The sequence below is a fragment of the Hyperolius riggenbachi genome, chromosome 8 (genome assembly GCF_040937935.1).
Source record: "Hyperolius riggenbachi isolate aHypRig1 chromosome 8, aHypRig1.pri, whole genome shotgun sequence".
Classification (NCBI taxonomy): Eukaryota; Metazoa; Chordata; class Amphibia; order Anura; family Hyperoliidae; genus Hyperolius; species Hyperolius riggenbachi.
Genome location: NC_090653.1, coordinates 242164582 through 242179509, shown reverse-complemented (window position 1 = coordinate 242179509; position 14928 = coordinate 242164582). Strand labels below are relative to the sequence as shown.

The window sequence follows — 14928 nt, the reverse complement described above, 5'->3', positions numbered from 1 at the left end:
GTAGGAAACACATTCAGGCCTGTTCTTGATAGTGGCAAGTGGCGGGTAGCTTGATAGAGTACTGGGTAAGGGCTCTGTCTCTGACACAGACGGCCAGAGTTCGAATCTTGGCTCTTCCTGTTCAGTAAGCCAGTGCCTTTTCAGTAGGAGACCTTGGGCAAGGTTCCCTAACACTGCTACTGCCTATAGAGTGTCTCCTAGTGGCTGCAGCTCTGGCGCTTTGAGTCTGCCAGGAGAAAAGCGTGATATAAATGTTCTGTGTCTGTTCAATACAAGAGTCCTGAATTACTGAGGTTATTCAGAGGTGTGAAAAGTGTGAGAAGTAAATCGCCCCTACTCTCAAAATTAAATGGAAACCTAAAATCCAAAACCCAAGTTCCGTGCTATCAGCAGCTGGCTGGCAACTGACACATGTCAACCAACATGTAGATGTAAACTCCACCAGACATAAAAAGTTCTAATGTTTATCACGTTTTATGTATTAGTCATTACATTTTTTTAATTCAGGTCCACTTTAAAGGGAAGGTTCAGGGAGGGTGGGCAAAAAATAAAAATCAAATTCCACTTACCTGGGGCTTCCTCCAGCCCGTGGCAGGCAGGAGGTGCCCTCGCCGCCGCTCCGCAGGCTCCCGGTGGTCTCCGGTGGCGTGCCCGACCTGGCCAGGCCGGCTGCCAGGTCGGGCTCTTCTGCGCTCCAAGGCCCGGAACTTCTGCGTCCCACGCCGGCGCTCTGACGTCATCGGACGTCCTCTGTGCTCTACTGCGCATGCGCAGTAGTTCTGCGCATGCGCAGTAGAGCCCAGAGGACGTCCGATGACGTCAGAGCGCCGGCGTGGGACGCAGAAGTTCCGGGCCTTGGAGCGCAGAAGAGCCCGACCTGGCAGCCGGCCTGGCCAGGTCGGGCGCGCCACCGGAGACCACCGGGAGCCTGCGGAGCGGCGGCGAGGGCACCTCCTGCCTGCCACGGGCTGGAGGAAGCCCCAGGTAAGTGGAATTTGATTTTTATTTTTTGCCCACCCTCCCTGAACCTTCCCTTTAAAGTTAGGTTCATCCACTATCACTGTCCATGGAACAGAACACTCATGGAACCATATTGCTTCTAAGACATGTCCAAATCCGCCCAGTGTACGGAAAAATCATGCAGGTTGGGACTTTGCGTTCCGTCGCTGCAATGGACATCAAATGGAATGGACATTTCGAAACAGGATCCACCTGAAAACTTTTGGTCCCAGAGCCTTCTGTCATGCTGCTCCTACATTACGGAACTCCTTACCTTAGCAGATCAGGACAGCTCCATCCCTAGATGTATTTAAATCCAGACTGAAAACCCACCTGTTCATTCTGGCATTTGTAGAATTATAATTGTGTTATGAGAGAGCCTTAACGCTTTCGTCCTTTGAGAGAAAAGCGCTATAGAAATGTTATTGTTGTTATTATTAAACAGATGGTATGTTTAACACAAGATCCATTGACATGTCTGTCAGCGGTTTTGGTCCTTTCTGTGAATCAGATGGTTTTGTATGTTTCAAATTATTTAATTTGATCAGGGCTCCTCCCACATCAGTGTCTTTTTTTTTTAGGGTGCCTTTTGTGTGATCAGAAAACAAAATCTGCAGATTAAACATTTTAAAGGACAATTTAAATTAAAAAGAAAAACCAAACCATACATTTTGAATTGTATTCCTGCTGAATGCATAGTTCAAGGACGTATCACAGGGTTGTCTTCCAGTGCATGTTACAGCTGTGTCTGCAGAATGTGTACAGTGTCTCCTCCTCTTTGTGCTTGCAGATCCTCCTCCCACCATATCGTTGCACCATAACGTCACAGTCTCAGTTGGGGAAGTGGCAGTCCTGTCCTGCTACGTGCTTGGAGATGTCCGCTACAACCTAACCTGGCAGCATGATGGGCGGGCCCTGAAGGAGGGGCGTCTGTGGATCCTGCCTAACTCATCACTGCAGATTCACAGTGTGGAGTCAGGTGATGCTGGGAGGTACCAGTGCACTGCCAGGAACAGCCACGGCAGCACCTCAGCCAGCGTCTGGCTCTCTGTACAAGGTAAGAACATGTTGTGTGGACTTTCTATTGTTATACGATCATGTGACCTGACTTTTAGTAAGTTGTACTGGCATCGCAGGGCCTCATACCTGAGAAGTGTCACTAAGATTTGGTCTAGCTTTCTCCATGGCATCCAATCAGAATCAGACGTTTGACGCTTCTCAGTCACTTGACCATCTCTGTTTCCTTCAAAATAGAAGAACTTAAAGTGTAACTGTCGGGTATAAAATCAAAAATCAATTCTTTATTTTTATCTGGTAAACAAGTAATATGGATGCTAACCAGGCAATCCAAAAGTTAAAATCTCTATTACTTTTCTTGTTTATAAATGATCATTCTACAGTTTACCTGACTCTTATTTGGTATGTTGCCGCACAAAGGAAGTTGCAGGGCATGCTGGGTTGTCTTTTTTGCTTCTTTATTTCCCCTCAGACTTAACTTATGTACAGAAGCAAAAAAGGACAACCCAGCATGCCCTGCAACCAGGGGTCGAGTCCTGCGTGGACGCGGGTGAACGGCGTTCACCCACTTTTTCTTCAGAGTGAACGCCGTTCACCCTGGCTTGTGTGGAGGGGAGCAGCGCAGAGAAGGCGAGCTATGGGGACAGTGGGGATGGGCGGACATCTCCCCCCCCCCATCCCTCACCTTTGTGCTCACCTTCCTGCCTCTCCCCTCCAGCGTTGTTAAGTGTCGGGCCCGGCGGCGAAAGTGGGCGGAGACTTTCCGCCTTCTTCCAGCCGCATGGGACGCTCCGCTCTGTGTGCGGCTAGAAGACCAGACTAGCCGCACACAGAGCGGAGCGTCCCTTGCGGCTGGAACGAGGTAAGTCTCCGCCCACTTTCGCCGCCGGGCCCGACACTTAACAACGCTGGAGGGGAGAGGCAGGAAGGGGAGCACAAAGGTGAGGGATGGGGGGGGGGGGGAGATGTCCGCCCATCCCCTTTGTCCCCATAGCTCGCCTTCTCTGCTCTGCTCCCTCCGGGTGGGGGCACACCTGGGTAACCTGGGCACATATACCCCTGCCTACATATACTGGGGACATATACACCTGCCTACATATACTGGGGACATAAACACCTGCCTACATATACTGGGGACATATACCCCTGCCTACATATACTGGGCATATATACCCCTGGCTACATATACTGGGCACATATACCCCTGCCTACATATACTGGGCATATATACCCCTGGCTACATATACTGGGCATATATACCCCTGGCAACAAATACTGGGCATATATACCCCTGGCTACATGTACTGGGCATATATACCCCTGGCGACATATACTGGGCACATATACCCCTGCCTACATATACTGGGCATATATACCCCTGGCTACATATACTGGGCACATATACCCCTGGCTATATATACCGGGCACATATACCCCTGACTACATATACTGGGGACATATCCCACTGGCTACATATACTGGGCACATATACCCCTGGCTACATATACTAGGCAACTATACCTCTGGCTGGGGACTACTATACTCATGGCTACTTATGCTGGGGACACCTATAGACCTGGCTACCTGGGGGTACCTATTTTGGGGGAACTGCTGTCAGATTATCTGCATTTTTGTGGAACCGCTGTTATGTATTTTGAGGGAACAGCTGCCAAATTATGTGTATGTTAGGGGAACGGCTGTTGCCAGATTACGTGTATTTTGGGGAACTACTGCCAGATTGTGTATGTTTGGGGGACCACTACTGCCAGATTATATGTCCTTTGGGTGTTACGTGTATTTTGGGCGATCCGCTGCCAGGTTTCGCGTATTTTGGGGAACTGCTTCCAAATTGTGTGTATGTTGGTGGAACTGCTGCTGCCACATTGTCTATTTTGGGGGAACCACTTCCATATTATCTGTATTTTGGAGGAACTTCTACCAGATTATGTGTCTTTTTGGTGAAATGCTGTCAGATTACATCTATTTTTGGGGGATACACTACGGCAGAGCTCAAACTTCCTCGGCAGACCTTTTACATCACTGCTAAGGTCATGTATATTTGGCCCCACCCATGACCACGCCCACAGTGTGCTTGACCACGCCCATTTATTCTCCGAGTGAGTCCACTCACTTCTTTTCCCAGGACTAGACCCTTGCCTGCAACTTCCTTTTTGCTGCAACGTACCAAATAAGAGTCAGGTAAACTGGGGAATGATCATTTATAAACAATAAAACTAATAAAGATTTTAACTTTTGGATTGCCTGATTAGCATCCTTATTACTTGGTTAACAGATAAAAATAAAGAATTGATTTTTTATTTTATGCCCAACAGTTACACTTTGAAGAGGAACTTTAACCCAGATTTGAACTTTATTCTAATCAGTAGCTGATATACCCTTTCCCACAAGAAATCTTTACCTTTTGTCGATTAGATAATCAGGGAGGTCTGTATGGCTGATATTGTGGTGAAACCCTTCCCACAGTGTGATGTCATTGCCATGGCCATAATATTTTCTTGTCTGTGAACCCTGTTGCATTGTGGGAAATAACAGCTGTTTCCAACTGCCAAACAACCAGCATCTGCCTCTGTGCATAGTACGCTCAGTAACAAACAGTCCGCAGAGATCACCTGGCAAGTCTAAAGATGTTGCCACAAGTGATAAATTTAAGAATATAAATCAGGGAGAGGAAAGATTTTACAATTGGCATACACTGAATAACCTATAAATGAATTTTGTAAAAAATAAGCAATTTTATTTATTTTACAGTTCCTCTTTGAAGAGGCACCATAACAACATACAGTATGCAGTAAATTATACAGGATACACAATTTTACATTAACCACTTCACCACTGAGGGGTTTTACCCCTTGAACACCAGAGCAATTTTCACCTTTCAGCGCTCCTTCCATTCATTCGTCTATAACTTTATTATTACTTATCGCAATGAAATTAACTATATCTTGTTTTTTTTTGCCACCAATTAGGCTTTCTTTAGGTGGGACATTATGCCAAGAATTATTTTATTCTAAATGTGTTTTAATGGGAAAATAGGAAAAAATGTGGGAAAAAAATATTATTTTTCAGTTTTCGGCCTTTATAGTTTTTAAATAATGCATGCTACTGTAATTAAAACCCATGAAATGTATTTGCCCATTTGTTCCAGTTATAAAACCATTTAAATTATGTCCCTATCACAATGTTTGGCGACAATATTTTATTTGGAAATAAAGGTGCATTTTTTTCAGTTTTGCATCCATCCCTAATTACAAGACTGCAGTTTATAAAGTAATAGTGTTATACCCTCTTGACATAAATATTTAAAAAGTTCAGTCCCTAAGGTAACTATTTATGGTTTTTTTTTAATTTATGTTTATGTTAAACTGTAATTTCACCCACTTGAGTCATAGGGAAACATGGACATTGCACATCAATTGTCCTTTCAGCTACAGTATAACTGACAGAAAATCATATTTTTCAGTTCTGACAAAATCTTGTCAGAACTGGAAGGAATTGTTGTAAAAAGAAAATGGTGAGTTCTGAGGGGAATTGACGGCGAGGTAAGTATGTAATATTCATTTGTAAGTACATCATGTGCTTATTTTAAATAATTTACTCGCATCAGGTTCCCTTTAAAGATCAATAGGGAGTCTTAGGAGATGGAAGGAATGAGGCAAAAGTCACCTTTTGCGTAAAAAGCATTCACTAGTTATTTATTCTGCTAATATTACCTCAATTGCTGAATTTGTATTTCAAAGGTTTCCTACAGACTCCCTTTTAAACCCCACCGCAGGCACAGTTTTTATATGCTTTTATTTGAACATTATATTATACAGATTGAGCATTGTGCACTTATTTGTGGAATATAATTATGTACTTTTCTGCTCATGCCAGTGAGAATGTTTTGTTGAAATGTTTGCATATTTCTACACCTTTTGGCTAAACTGAGGACTTCCTGTATTGCTGGAGAAATGTTCCCTATTTCATTTAACACCCTATAGAATGGTAGTTGTCAGATATCCATATGGAATATGTCTAGAGTAATAACTGTGATTTTTGCATGGAAAAACACTAATTTATGCAAAACGTCATTTAAAGGCACATTATCACCCAAAAAAAGATTCAAAATGGTAAATACACATGTACTACTTGTACATTTATTCCAGAGTGAAATGTGCTATACATTACTTTTTTCCTGTCACTTACAGTAGGCAGTAGAAATGTGACAGACCTGACAGATTTTGGAGTAACCCATCTCCTCAAGGGGGATTCTCAGGACGTCCTTTATTTTTGAAACCACTCCATGGATGGCAGTGGCGCACTTTAACTGCCAGAATAGTGTGCAAAGGAGGAGACTGGCTACCTGGCACCATTGTAAAGCTTTCCAGGAACAGCTTTTGAAAAGAATACATAAAATACTGAGAATCCCTCATGAGGAGATGGACTAGTATAAAATCTGTCAGATCTGTCAGATTTTTTTACTAGCTACTGTAAGTGGTAGCTACATAGGAAAAATACATTTACAGTGCATTTTTCTCTGGGAAAAATGTACAAGTTGTACTTTTGTCAATCTACTCTTGAAACATAACCGTGGTGTCAGTTGAGCACACAATCCAAACCTCACTATTTCTTTGTGTTTCAGAACCTCCACAGATACAGCTTGAGTCCAGCTCCAACCTTCTGTCCCATGGAGGGGAGGTGAGGATCCGATGTGACGTGTCGGGGTACCCTGAACCCCAGATATCCTGGAAACACGAGGATGTCTTTATCACCAATGACAGCAAGTATGTCACATAGAAATGACTCTCATTTCTTAATATGTATATTGGGTTATTTACAATAGGATGTGCTGTAAAAAGTAGAGTTACGCTGTATTTACCAACAAGGTCCAGTTTTAGGCTGCACACACACAATGATTTTCGTCCTGTGACTGTTCAACCTCATTTCACGTTTCTAAAGATTTTCCTAAGTTAGGCCTGGGAGCGCTTTTCTGAGCGTTTCTGATCTGAACAGCTCTTGCTAATGCAATGCTATGTGTGTGATCCCACTTCAGGGATGTGGTTTTTTTTTTAAATCCCCCATAGCATTACATTAGCAAGAGCTTTACAAATTACAAGCGCTTAGAAAAGTGCTGCTAGTGCTTTTCATCTGTGCGCCTGCGTTGGCCCAACTCTTGATCACAATCCCATCAAGCTTTGTAGCCGGGCATGCACTACGCGACTCAAGCACTCAGCTGCTGTAGGAGGCTGAACAGTTGAGCAAGGAGTGGGACTGGGAGGACAGTGAGGGAAATACAAGCAGGTGGGGGCTGGAAGAAGCCAGGTAAGCAAAGAACTGTATTTCATTTCACCTCTGATAGCCTTTAACCACTTCGCATCCAGACCTTGTTTTCCCCTTATTGACCAGAGCAGTTTTGACGCTTTAGCGGTGTCCCTATTCAATCAGCAATAACTTTATCCCTGCTCACTACACCTAAATGATCTATATATCGTTTTTTTCAAGACAAACCAGGCTTTCAGTTGGCTGATGGTGTAATGGTTAAGGGCTCTGCCTCTGACACAGGAGACCAGGGTTCGAATCTCGGCTCTGCCTGTTCAGTAAGCCAGCACTAAATCAGTAGGAGACCTTTGGCAAGTCTCCCTTACACTGCTACTGCCAATAGAGCGCGCCCTAGTGGCTGCTGCTCTGCTCTGGCGCTTTGAGTCCGCAAGGAGAAAAGCGCAATATAAATGTTATTTGTCTTTGTCTTTCAATGGGGGGTATTTAGTCCCAAGAACAATTTTGTTTTCTAGGCATTTTAATTAAAAAAATGCATTATTTCTCAGTTTTTAACAATTCCAGTTTAAAAATAAAAAGTGCCACAGTGATAAAACCATTCCACCAGTTAATGTCCCCCCTAATATAGTCAGATGTGCCCCGAGTATCAGCCTAACCTTCCCAGTTTAGCCAGATGTGACCCCAATATCAGCACCCCCGTATAGTCAGATGTGTCCCATGTATCTACCACCCCCCAGTACAGAGAGACAGTAACGCCGCCAGGATTGGCACCCCTCATTATAGGCAGTTGTGTCCCCAGGATAAAATTTCCCCCATTATAGCCATATGTGCCCCCAGAATTGCCCCCCCCCCACCAATTATAGCCAGATGTGCCCCCAGTATTAGGTTACCCCCCCCAGATAATCAAATGATCCCCCATTGTCAGATGTCATCCCCCCCCAGTTACCCAGATGCCTGGCAGTTGTTTGCATCCCCAAACCCCCCTCCCCCCCCCCCCAGTGTGGATAGCCAGATGTCCCCTCCCCCCCCCCCCCCCCCATCAGGCAGCCCCTCCGTGCACAGATAGCTAAAAAAAAATGTAAATAAAGCTGCCTCTCTCACCTTACCTCGTTCCAGCGATGAGCCTGCAGCCTGAGCATCCGATCCCAGCTCTGAACTCAGCCGTGTATTGCCGGTGACCCGGGTCCCGGCTTGATGACGTCATCAAGCCGGGACCCGGGTCACTGGCAATACGCGGCTGAGTTCAGAGCTGGGATCGGATGCTCAGGATGCAGGCTCATCGCTGGAACTAGGAAAGGTGAGAGAGGCAGCTTTATTTACATTTTTTTTAGCCATCTGTGCACGGAGGAGGGGGAGATGAAGGATCACGCTGTTTGTTACAGCGGTGATCGTTCATCCGCAGGGGGGTCACTAATTGGCTACAAGGGAACATGTTCCCTTTCGCCAATTAGTAAGGCAACTGACAGTGCCGGGGGGTGCGCTCTGAAGCGCACCTGTCCCTGCACAAAAGGGCTTAAGGCAGGTCAGTATATCTACGTCGCTGTGGCTTGGAGAGTGCCACAGCTGACGTAGATATACTGTAGTGGTGGGGAAAGTGGTTAAAGGAATACTGTAGGGGTGTCAGGGGAAAATGAGTTGAACTCACCTGGGGCTTCTAACGGTCCCCCGCAGACATCCTGTTTTGGCGCAGCCACTCACCGATGCTCCGGCCCCGCCTCCGGTTCACTTCTGGAATTTCAGACTTTAAAGTCTGAAAACCACTGTGCCTGCGTTGCTGTGTCCTCGATCCCGCTGATGTCACCATTCAAGAGAGCACAGCGCAGGCCCAGTATGGTCTGCGTCTGCGCAGTACACTCCTGGCGACATCAGCGGGAGTGAGGACATGGCAACGCAGGCGCAGTGGTTTTCTGACTTTAAAGTCAGAAATTCCAGAAGTGAACTGGAGGCGGGGCCGGAGCATCGGTGAGTGGCTGCGCCAACACAGGATGTCTGCGGGGGACCATTAGAAGCCCCAGGTAAGTTCAACTCATTTTCCCCCGACCCCTCCTACAGTATCCCTTTAAGGATTACTTTAAAGTCTGATAAGCAGGCCTGGATTTACCCCGCAGGAGCCTATAGGTACAGATGTCCTGGCATCTTAAATTTCGCCCTCCATGAACCTAAAAACACCCCACCGAACTGCACCACAAGTCTGCTGGGTGTCCCAGATGTCACTTCGGAAGCAGGAGATTTGGGCGCATGAGACAAGTGGACAAAAAGGGCGCCCCATTCACTCCCATTATAAATATAGTTTAATGGGCGCCGAACAGGGAAAAAAGGGCGCCGGAGATTATTAACGTTTTACAAACGGCGCCCGGAGATTTTTAATGTTTTATAACTGAGCTTGTGACGATTTAACTTTACAAAATGAGCCCGTGACGAATAACGTTTATAAAAATACTCAACATATTTATCCTGTTTAATTAAAACATTATTTAACATTTTAACCTTTACTGTTTGTAAAACATTATTATTCACAAAAAAAAAGTGATCAGTACGTAACGTAAATTGCAATATATTTTTTACAATTACTATTTGAAAAACATTTCTAAAACATTATTATCCACCCAAAAAAATTATTAAAATTTTTTTATTTACATGTTTTATTTATTAATGTTTGTAAAACATTATTATCCATAGGGGGTCTTAGGTTTAGGCACCACCAGGGGGGTCTTAGGTTTAGGCACCACCAGGGGGGTCTTAGGTTTAGGCACCACCTGGGGGGTCTTAGGTTTAGGGGTAGGTACAGGGAGTGTTCAGTGTGAGAGTAGGGATAGGTATAGTTTTAGTACAAATTTAATAATACTAATCAACAGTTATTATGAATATACTTATATTAATATCATTGTTATAAACAATATTTTCACATTTTATTATAATAATAAACGATAAATCAAGATTATTCTTAACAATATATAATTATAATGTTTAAATAAATATTACTGTTTTCTTAACAAACGTAATTATAAGTTTCAGTTTAGAAACAGGGAAGATTAACGTTTTAAGATTTGCCGATTTCATACACATTATTTAATGATTTATAAATTCTTAAAACACTATTTGTAAACGAAATTCTACACAATATTTTTTTTATAAACGATAATATTGCTTATCGTTTACACCACGCGCCCTTTTTTCCCGACGCCCTTTTTTGATGTACGCGTCACTTCTCCCTTATTTTCCTTGCCTTGTAGGCAGCTAGAGGTGCCCTTTAGTATTAAGTAGCCCGAAGTACCCTCAATATGAAGTAGCTAGAGATGACCCGTCAGTAGAATGCCAAGAGCAGGGTGAGTAACCTCTTATCTAAACTCTCATAAGGACTCTTGTTCAGGGAGGGGATTAAGCCGTCTTTCCATCATCGGGCGCCTGTAGGCACGCGCCTACAGTGCCTTATGGTAAATCCAGCCCTGCTGATAAGAAGACATATATTTTCTATTGTCCAGCACCAGATGACACATTATAGGGGTGTATGCACCAAACTGCATTAAGCAGAAGTACGTGTGCAAAGTCTTATGTATGATGAGTAGAGCATAATGCACTGCATGTAATAAATTGCATTACACGCAAATCATCGTGCGGTAAGACTTTTCACACATTATTCTGTTTTAATCAGTTTATTGCATACACACCACATATCCATAATAATAATAAATCAGATAAGGAGAGATGACTTGTGAGTTAACAAGTTAGGGGAGATCATTCATGAAAACAGCTTTGTGAATCAGCCCCACAGTGTGAAGGGAATTCCGTAGAATTGACTGATGTGTCGCTCAGCCCATGCATTGCTGTGGTCAGCAGATTCCAATGTGTGCTCCGCCAACTGCCTATTTTTCTCTCTTGGAAAACAGACACACCATCATTGATGGCCACATCCTGCTCATAAAAGATGCCAGTGAGGAGAATTCTGGGAATTACAGTTGCGTAGCTTCCAATGACTTAGGGACAGATGAGCAGTCAGTGACGCTTATATACACCGGTAAGTGTTCTCCTCCAGAACCCTCTGCATAACTGAGGCCTTTTAAAGTCAATATATACTGTAGTTAATTTTGACCTTTGTGATAGAACTTCCAAAAGCCAGAGCTGTGAAGTCCTTGGTGCAAGTGCCCATCGGTGAGGACGCCATGCTGGAGTGTATGATTGAGGGGCTGCCTCCGCCACTGCTCGTATGGTACAAAGGTAAGAGCCATGTCTCCCATGCCTTTATCGTAGCGTTTTTATCCATGTTTTTCGTGCTGATGCCTTAGCATCTATTGGACCTATTGAGCTTTCTGGAACTGCTTCAAACAAGTACCATACTTTCCTCTAAAAGTTCCCTCTCATCAGTACTGTTAAATGCCACACTTTATTAAAGCGGACATGAGTTTAGAACTTTTTGTTCTAAAAAATAAGCAACAGCATAATAACCTTCAAAAATGTATTTGTTACAGCTGATACAAAATCCTGCAATAAATCTGTAATGTGCCTACTTCCTGCTTTCATGGAAGCAGACATAGGGTGAACATCCTGTGTTTACAGATTAGCTGCTCTGCCGAGGCAGCAAGCTGACACAGCTGGGAGATTACATTACAGTTGTGGAGGAATTAGACAGGCTAAACTCTCTAAATATATACAGGGTGCATGTATCTATGTTTTCCTTCTGTCCAAAGTTCAGGTTCACTTTAAGGCTGCATAAGCAGCGTAGAGTGCTCAGTATTAGCAGTAAGTAAAATGTTGTTCTGCTGTGCACATTTCTACTGATCCATGGAGAGAAGGAATTTGAAAATAGTAGAGTTGATAGCTGAGGATCATGTAGCTGGCAGCTGGTTAGTTAACCAGCAACTAGAAACTTTGGCTGAATGAAATACCCACTGTGGGCCAGTGAAGGGTTGCATCGTTGGAGAATTTTTCATGATCCTCCAGTGGCTGCGGTGGCTCTCTGCACAAGGCAGCTAGGGGACCAATGCTGTGCAATTTAAGGCCTAGTTGACATCATGATGTGCTTCCGTGCGCATTTGGAAGCGCGTATGATGCGTGACACACACAAGAATGGCAGAAGGCCATAGACAGCCATTTTGCCATTCACATAATAGGCGCTGCGCAGCAGTGCGATACACTATGATGCGCTATGGTTCTGTTGCATGTATTCTGTTCACAAGCGCAGCACTGACCCATTCACTGTAGTGATTGGGATCAGTAGCGTGTAGCAGCGCAGATGGCGTTCCGATCGTATAGCCATCTGCACGTCATGATGTGGACAAGACCTTAGCTGGATCAGGTCAGAGAGCATAAAGGGCATGGATCCTCCAGCAGCTGCAGTGGCTCTCTGCACCACACTCGTGTCCTTCTGACTGGCCAGCTGTCAGCTGTATATAGGTAAGCAGCCACTAGATGTGTACCATCATGTTTATCTGAAAGTCGAATGCCACAGCATATATATTGTTTACATGCCACAATGCGATGTAAACAATATATATTATATATACACAGGTACGTATGTATGCATGTTTCTTCTATATTGCTCTTCATTTGAGTTCTTTGGGTTCGGACGTACCAGGTTTAGTATATATTTTTTCCCCTGGTTTTTATTGTCTAAACCTATGGGTGTCTTATAGTACGAAAAATATGGTACTTTTCTCCTATGTTCCTGTCGCTTACAGTGAGCAGTAAAAATCTGACAGAACTGACAGTTTTTTCGACTAGTCCATTTCCTCATAAGGAATTCTCAGGGTTTTCTTTATTTTCAAAATTACTTATTGAACAGCAATTGCTCAGTCCAACTGCCAGAATAGTGTGCACATGTTTATATAGATCCTTTTCAGGAAATGCTCTTGTAAAGAATAAAGGAAACCCTGAGAATACCACATGAGGAGGTGGACTAGTCCAAAACCTGTCAGATTTTTTCTGCCTACCGTAAGCAACAGCAACATAGGAGAAAAGTAATTTATTGTGCATTTTACTCTGGAAGAAATGCACTTCCTATACGTCCCCGATTTACGAACGCCCGACTTACGAATGACCGCCTGATACGAACGGCATGAATTCTCTTGCCATGGGAGCAAGTAAAAAAAAAAACATTTTCAAATTGGACTTGTAGTTCTTGAGAAAAAATGGCTTTTATGGTGGCCATACATGGTACAATAAAAACGTTTGATTATCCCGTTTATTCGATCTAAATGATCGAATCAAATGAAAGTTGAAAATATAATTTCTTTTGATCAAGAAATTTGAACGATTATCCAGTTTTTTCGAGAAAAATCAGATCGGACATGCTGGAAAAATCTTTACATTCGATCTAACGGAATAATCGAACTAAATTATCTAATAAAAAAAAATGAAAAGTTGTACCATGTATGGCCACCTTTAAACTTCTATAAGCAGGTAGAGGGCAGAGGTGACACAGAGGGGGACACTGGAGGCACAGGGGGTAACAGAGGAGGTACAGGGGACAGAGATGGCACAGTGTTCCAACTTAAGAACAGATTGAGGTTAAGATCGAACCTACAGTCCCTATCTCGTTCGTTAACCGGGGACTACAAAAGTTGTATTTAGGATTAGTTCTACAAAATACTATTGTTTATCTCATACTCGTGAAGGACCAACCTTTGTTTGGCCCTCCACTAAGGTCCATTGTCAAGTGGTGTTTTCGTGTGAACACAGCCTTACCGTTGTCACGTGTGGTATGTCATTGCTGATTATACACTTGTATTGCCCCATCAGGTGACCAGGAATTGACAGGCCTTATTACTGGTACCCATGGCGGGACCCTGACCTTACAGGAAGTAGTAGCAGAGGATGCTGGGGAATATACCTGCGTGGCCTCCAATGAAGCAGGAACATCATCTGATGTTATTCAGGTGGAAGTGGGCAGTAAGTGAAATATATTTGTCTCAAATCTTTGTCTTATGTGTGTTTAAACATCCTACTACATATAAGGCGAGTGCTATAGATGTGAAACAGGAAATTCTATGTTACATGCCTAATCAGTATCATTCAGTTTTGATGTAAGCTTATAAATCACGAAACATGATTAGAATAGTAATAGCCATATGTGTAAATTACTAGATGTAGTTCTTTTTCTTCTTGAGTGTTTCTGTGCGTTTCTGAGTCATATTTTCTGCCTGCTGAATACCTGCTTTGAAAAGGTGACTGTCTTTGATGTCTGTCTCTCAACAATGGATGCCACCTTCGCTGTCACCTCAGCTGAGTCATCCCTGGGCGAGAAAGAACCGATGACACATTTTCAAATTTTTTTTTAATGAGTCTCAATGAGGTCAATTTGCAAAATTAGTCTTATGAGTTATCTCTCCTCATCAGTCTTTACTCCTCGTTTATCTCTCCTTGGGGCTTATTCACTAATAAGCAGTAGAATTGACATGTGCACATGTAAAGTTGAATGGCATTCGCACAAACTGCGTAATGGGTGCTGTGCAAATACAGAAGTTCACATTGCATACGTACACACGTTCATATTGCTGTGTGTACATGTAAATTTTACCGCAGTCTTAAAGATGAACTGTCACTAAAAATCTTAAAATGTATAACCTATACAAATAAGAAGTACATTTCTTCCTGAGTAAAATGAGCCATAAATTACTTTTCTCCTATGTTCCTGTCACT

The 14928-nt window shown here is 43.4% G+C and overlaps 1 protein-coding gene across 1 annotated transcript in view; it reads left to right on the top strand.

The window, feature by feature from the left end:
- HMCN2 (hemicentin 2) overlaps window positions 1-14928 on the top strand; it is a 408064-nt gene that overhangs the window by 79335 nt on the left and 313801 nt on the right. Inside the window, exons 11-15 of the mRNA XM_068248458.1 lie at window positions 1790-2056; window positions 6659-6800; window positions 11181-11308; window positions 11395-11508; window positions 14029-14178. Coding sequence (XP_068104559.1) covers window positions 1790-2056; window positions 6659-6800; window positions 11181-11308; window positions 11395-11508; window positions 14029-14178 — 801 coding nt within the window. The remainder of the gene's footprint in view (window positions 1-1789; window positions 2057-6658; window positions 6801-11180; window positions 11309-11394; window positions 11509-14028; window positions 14179-14928) is intronic.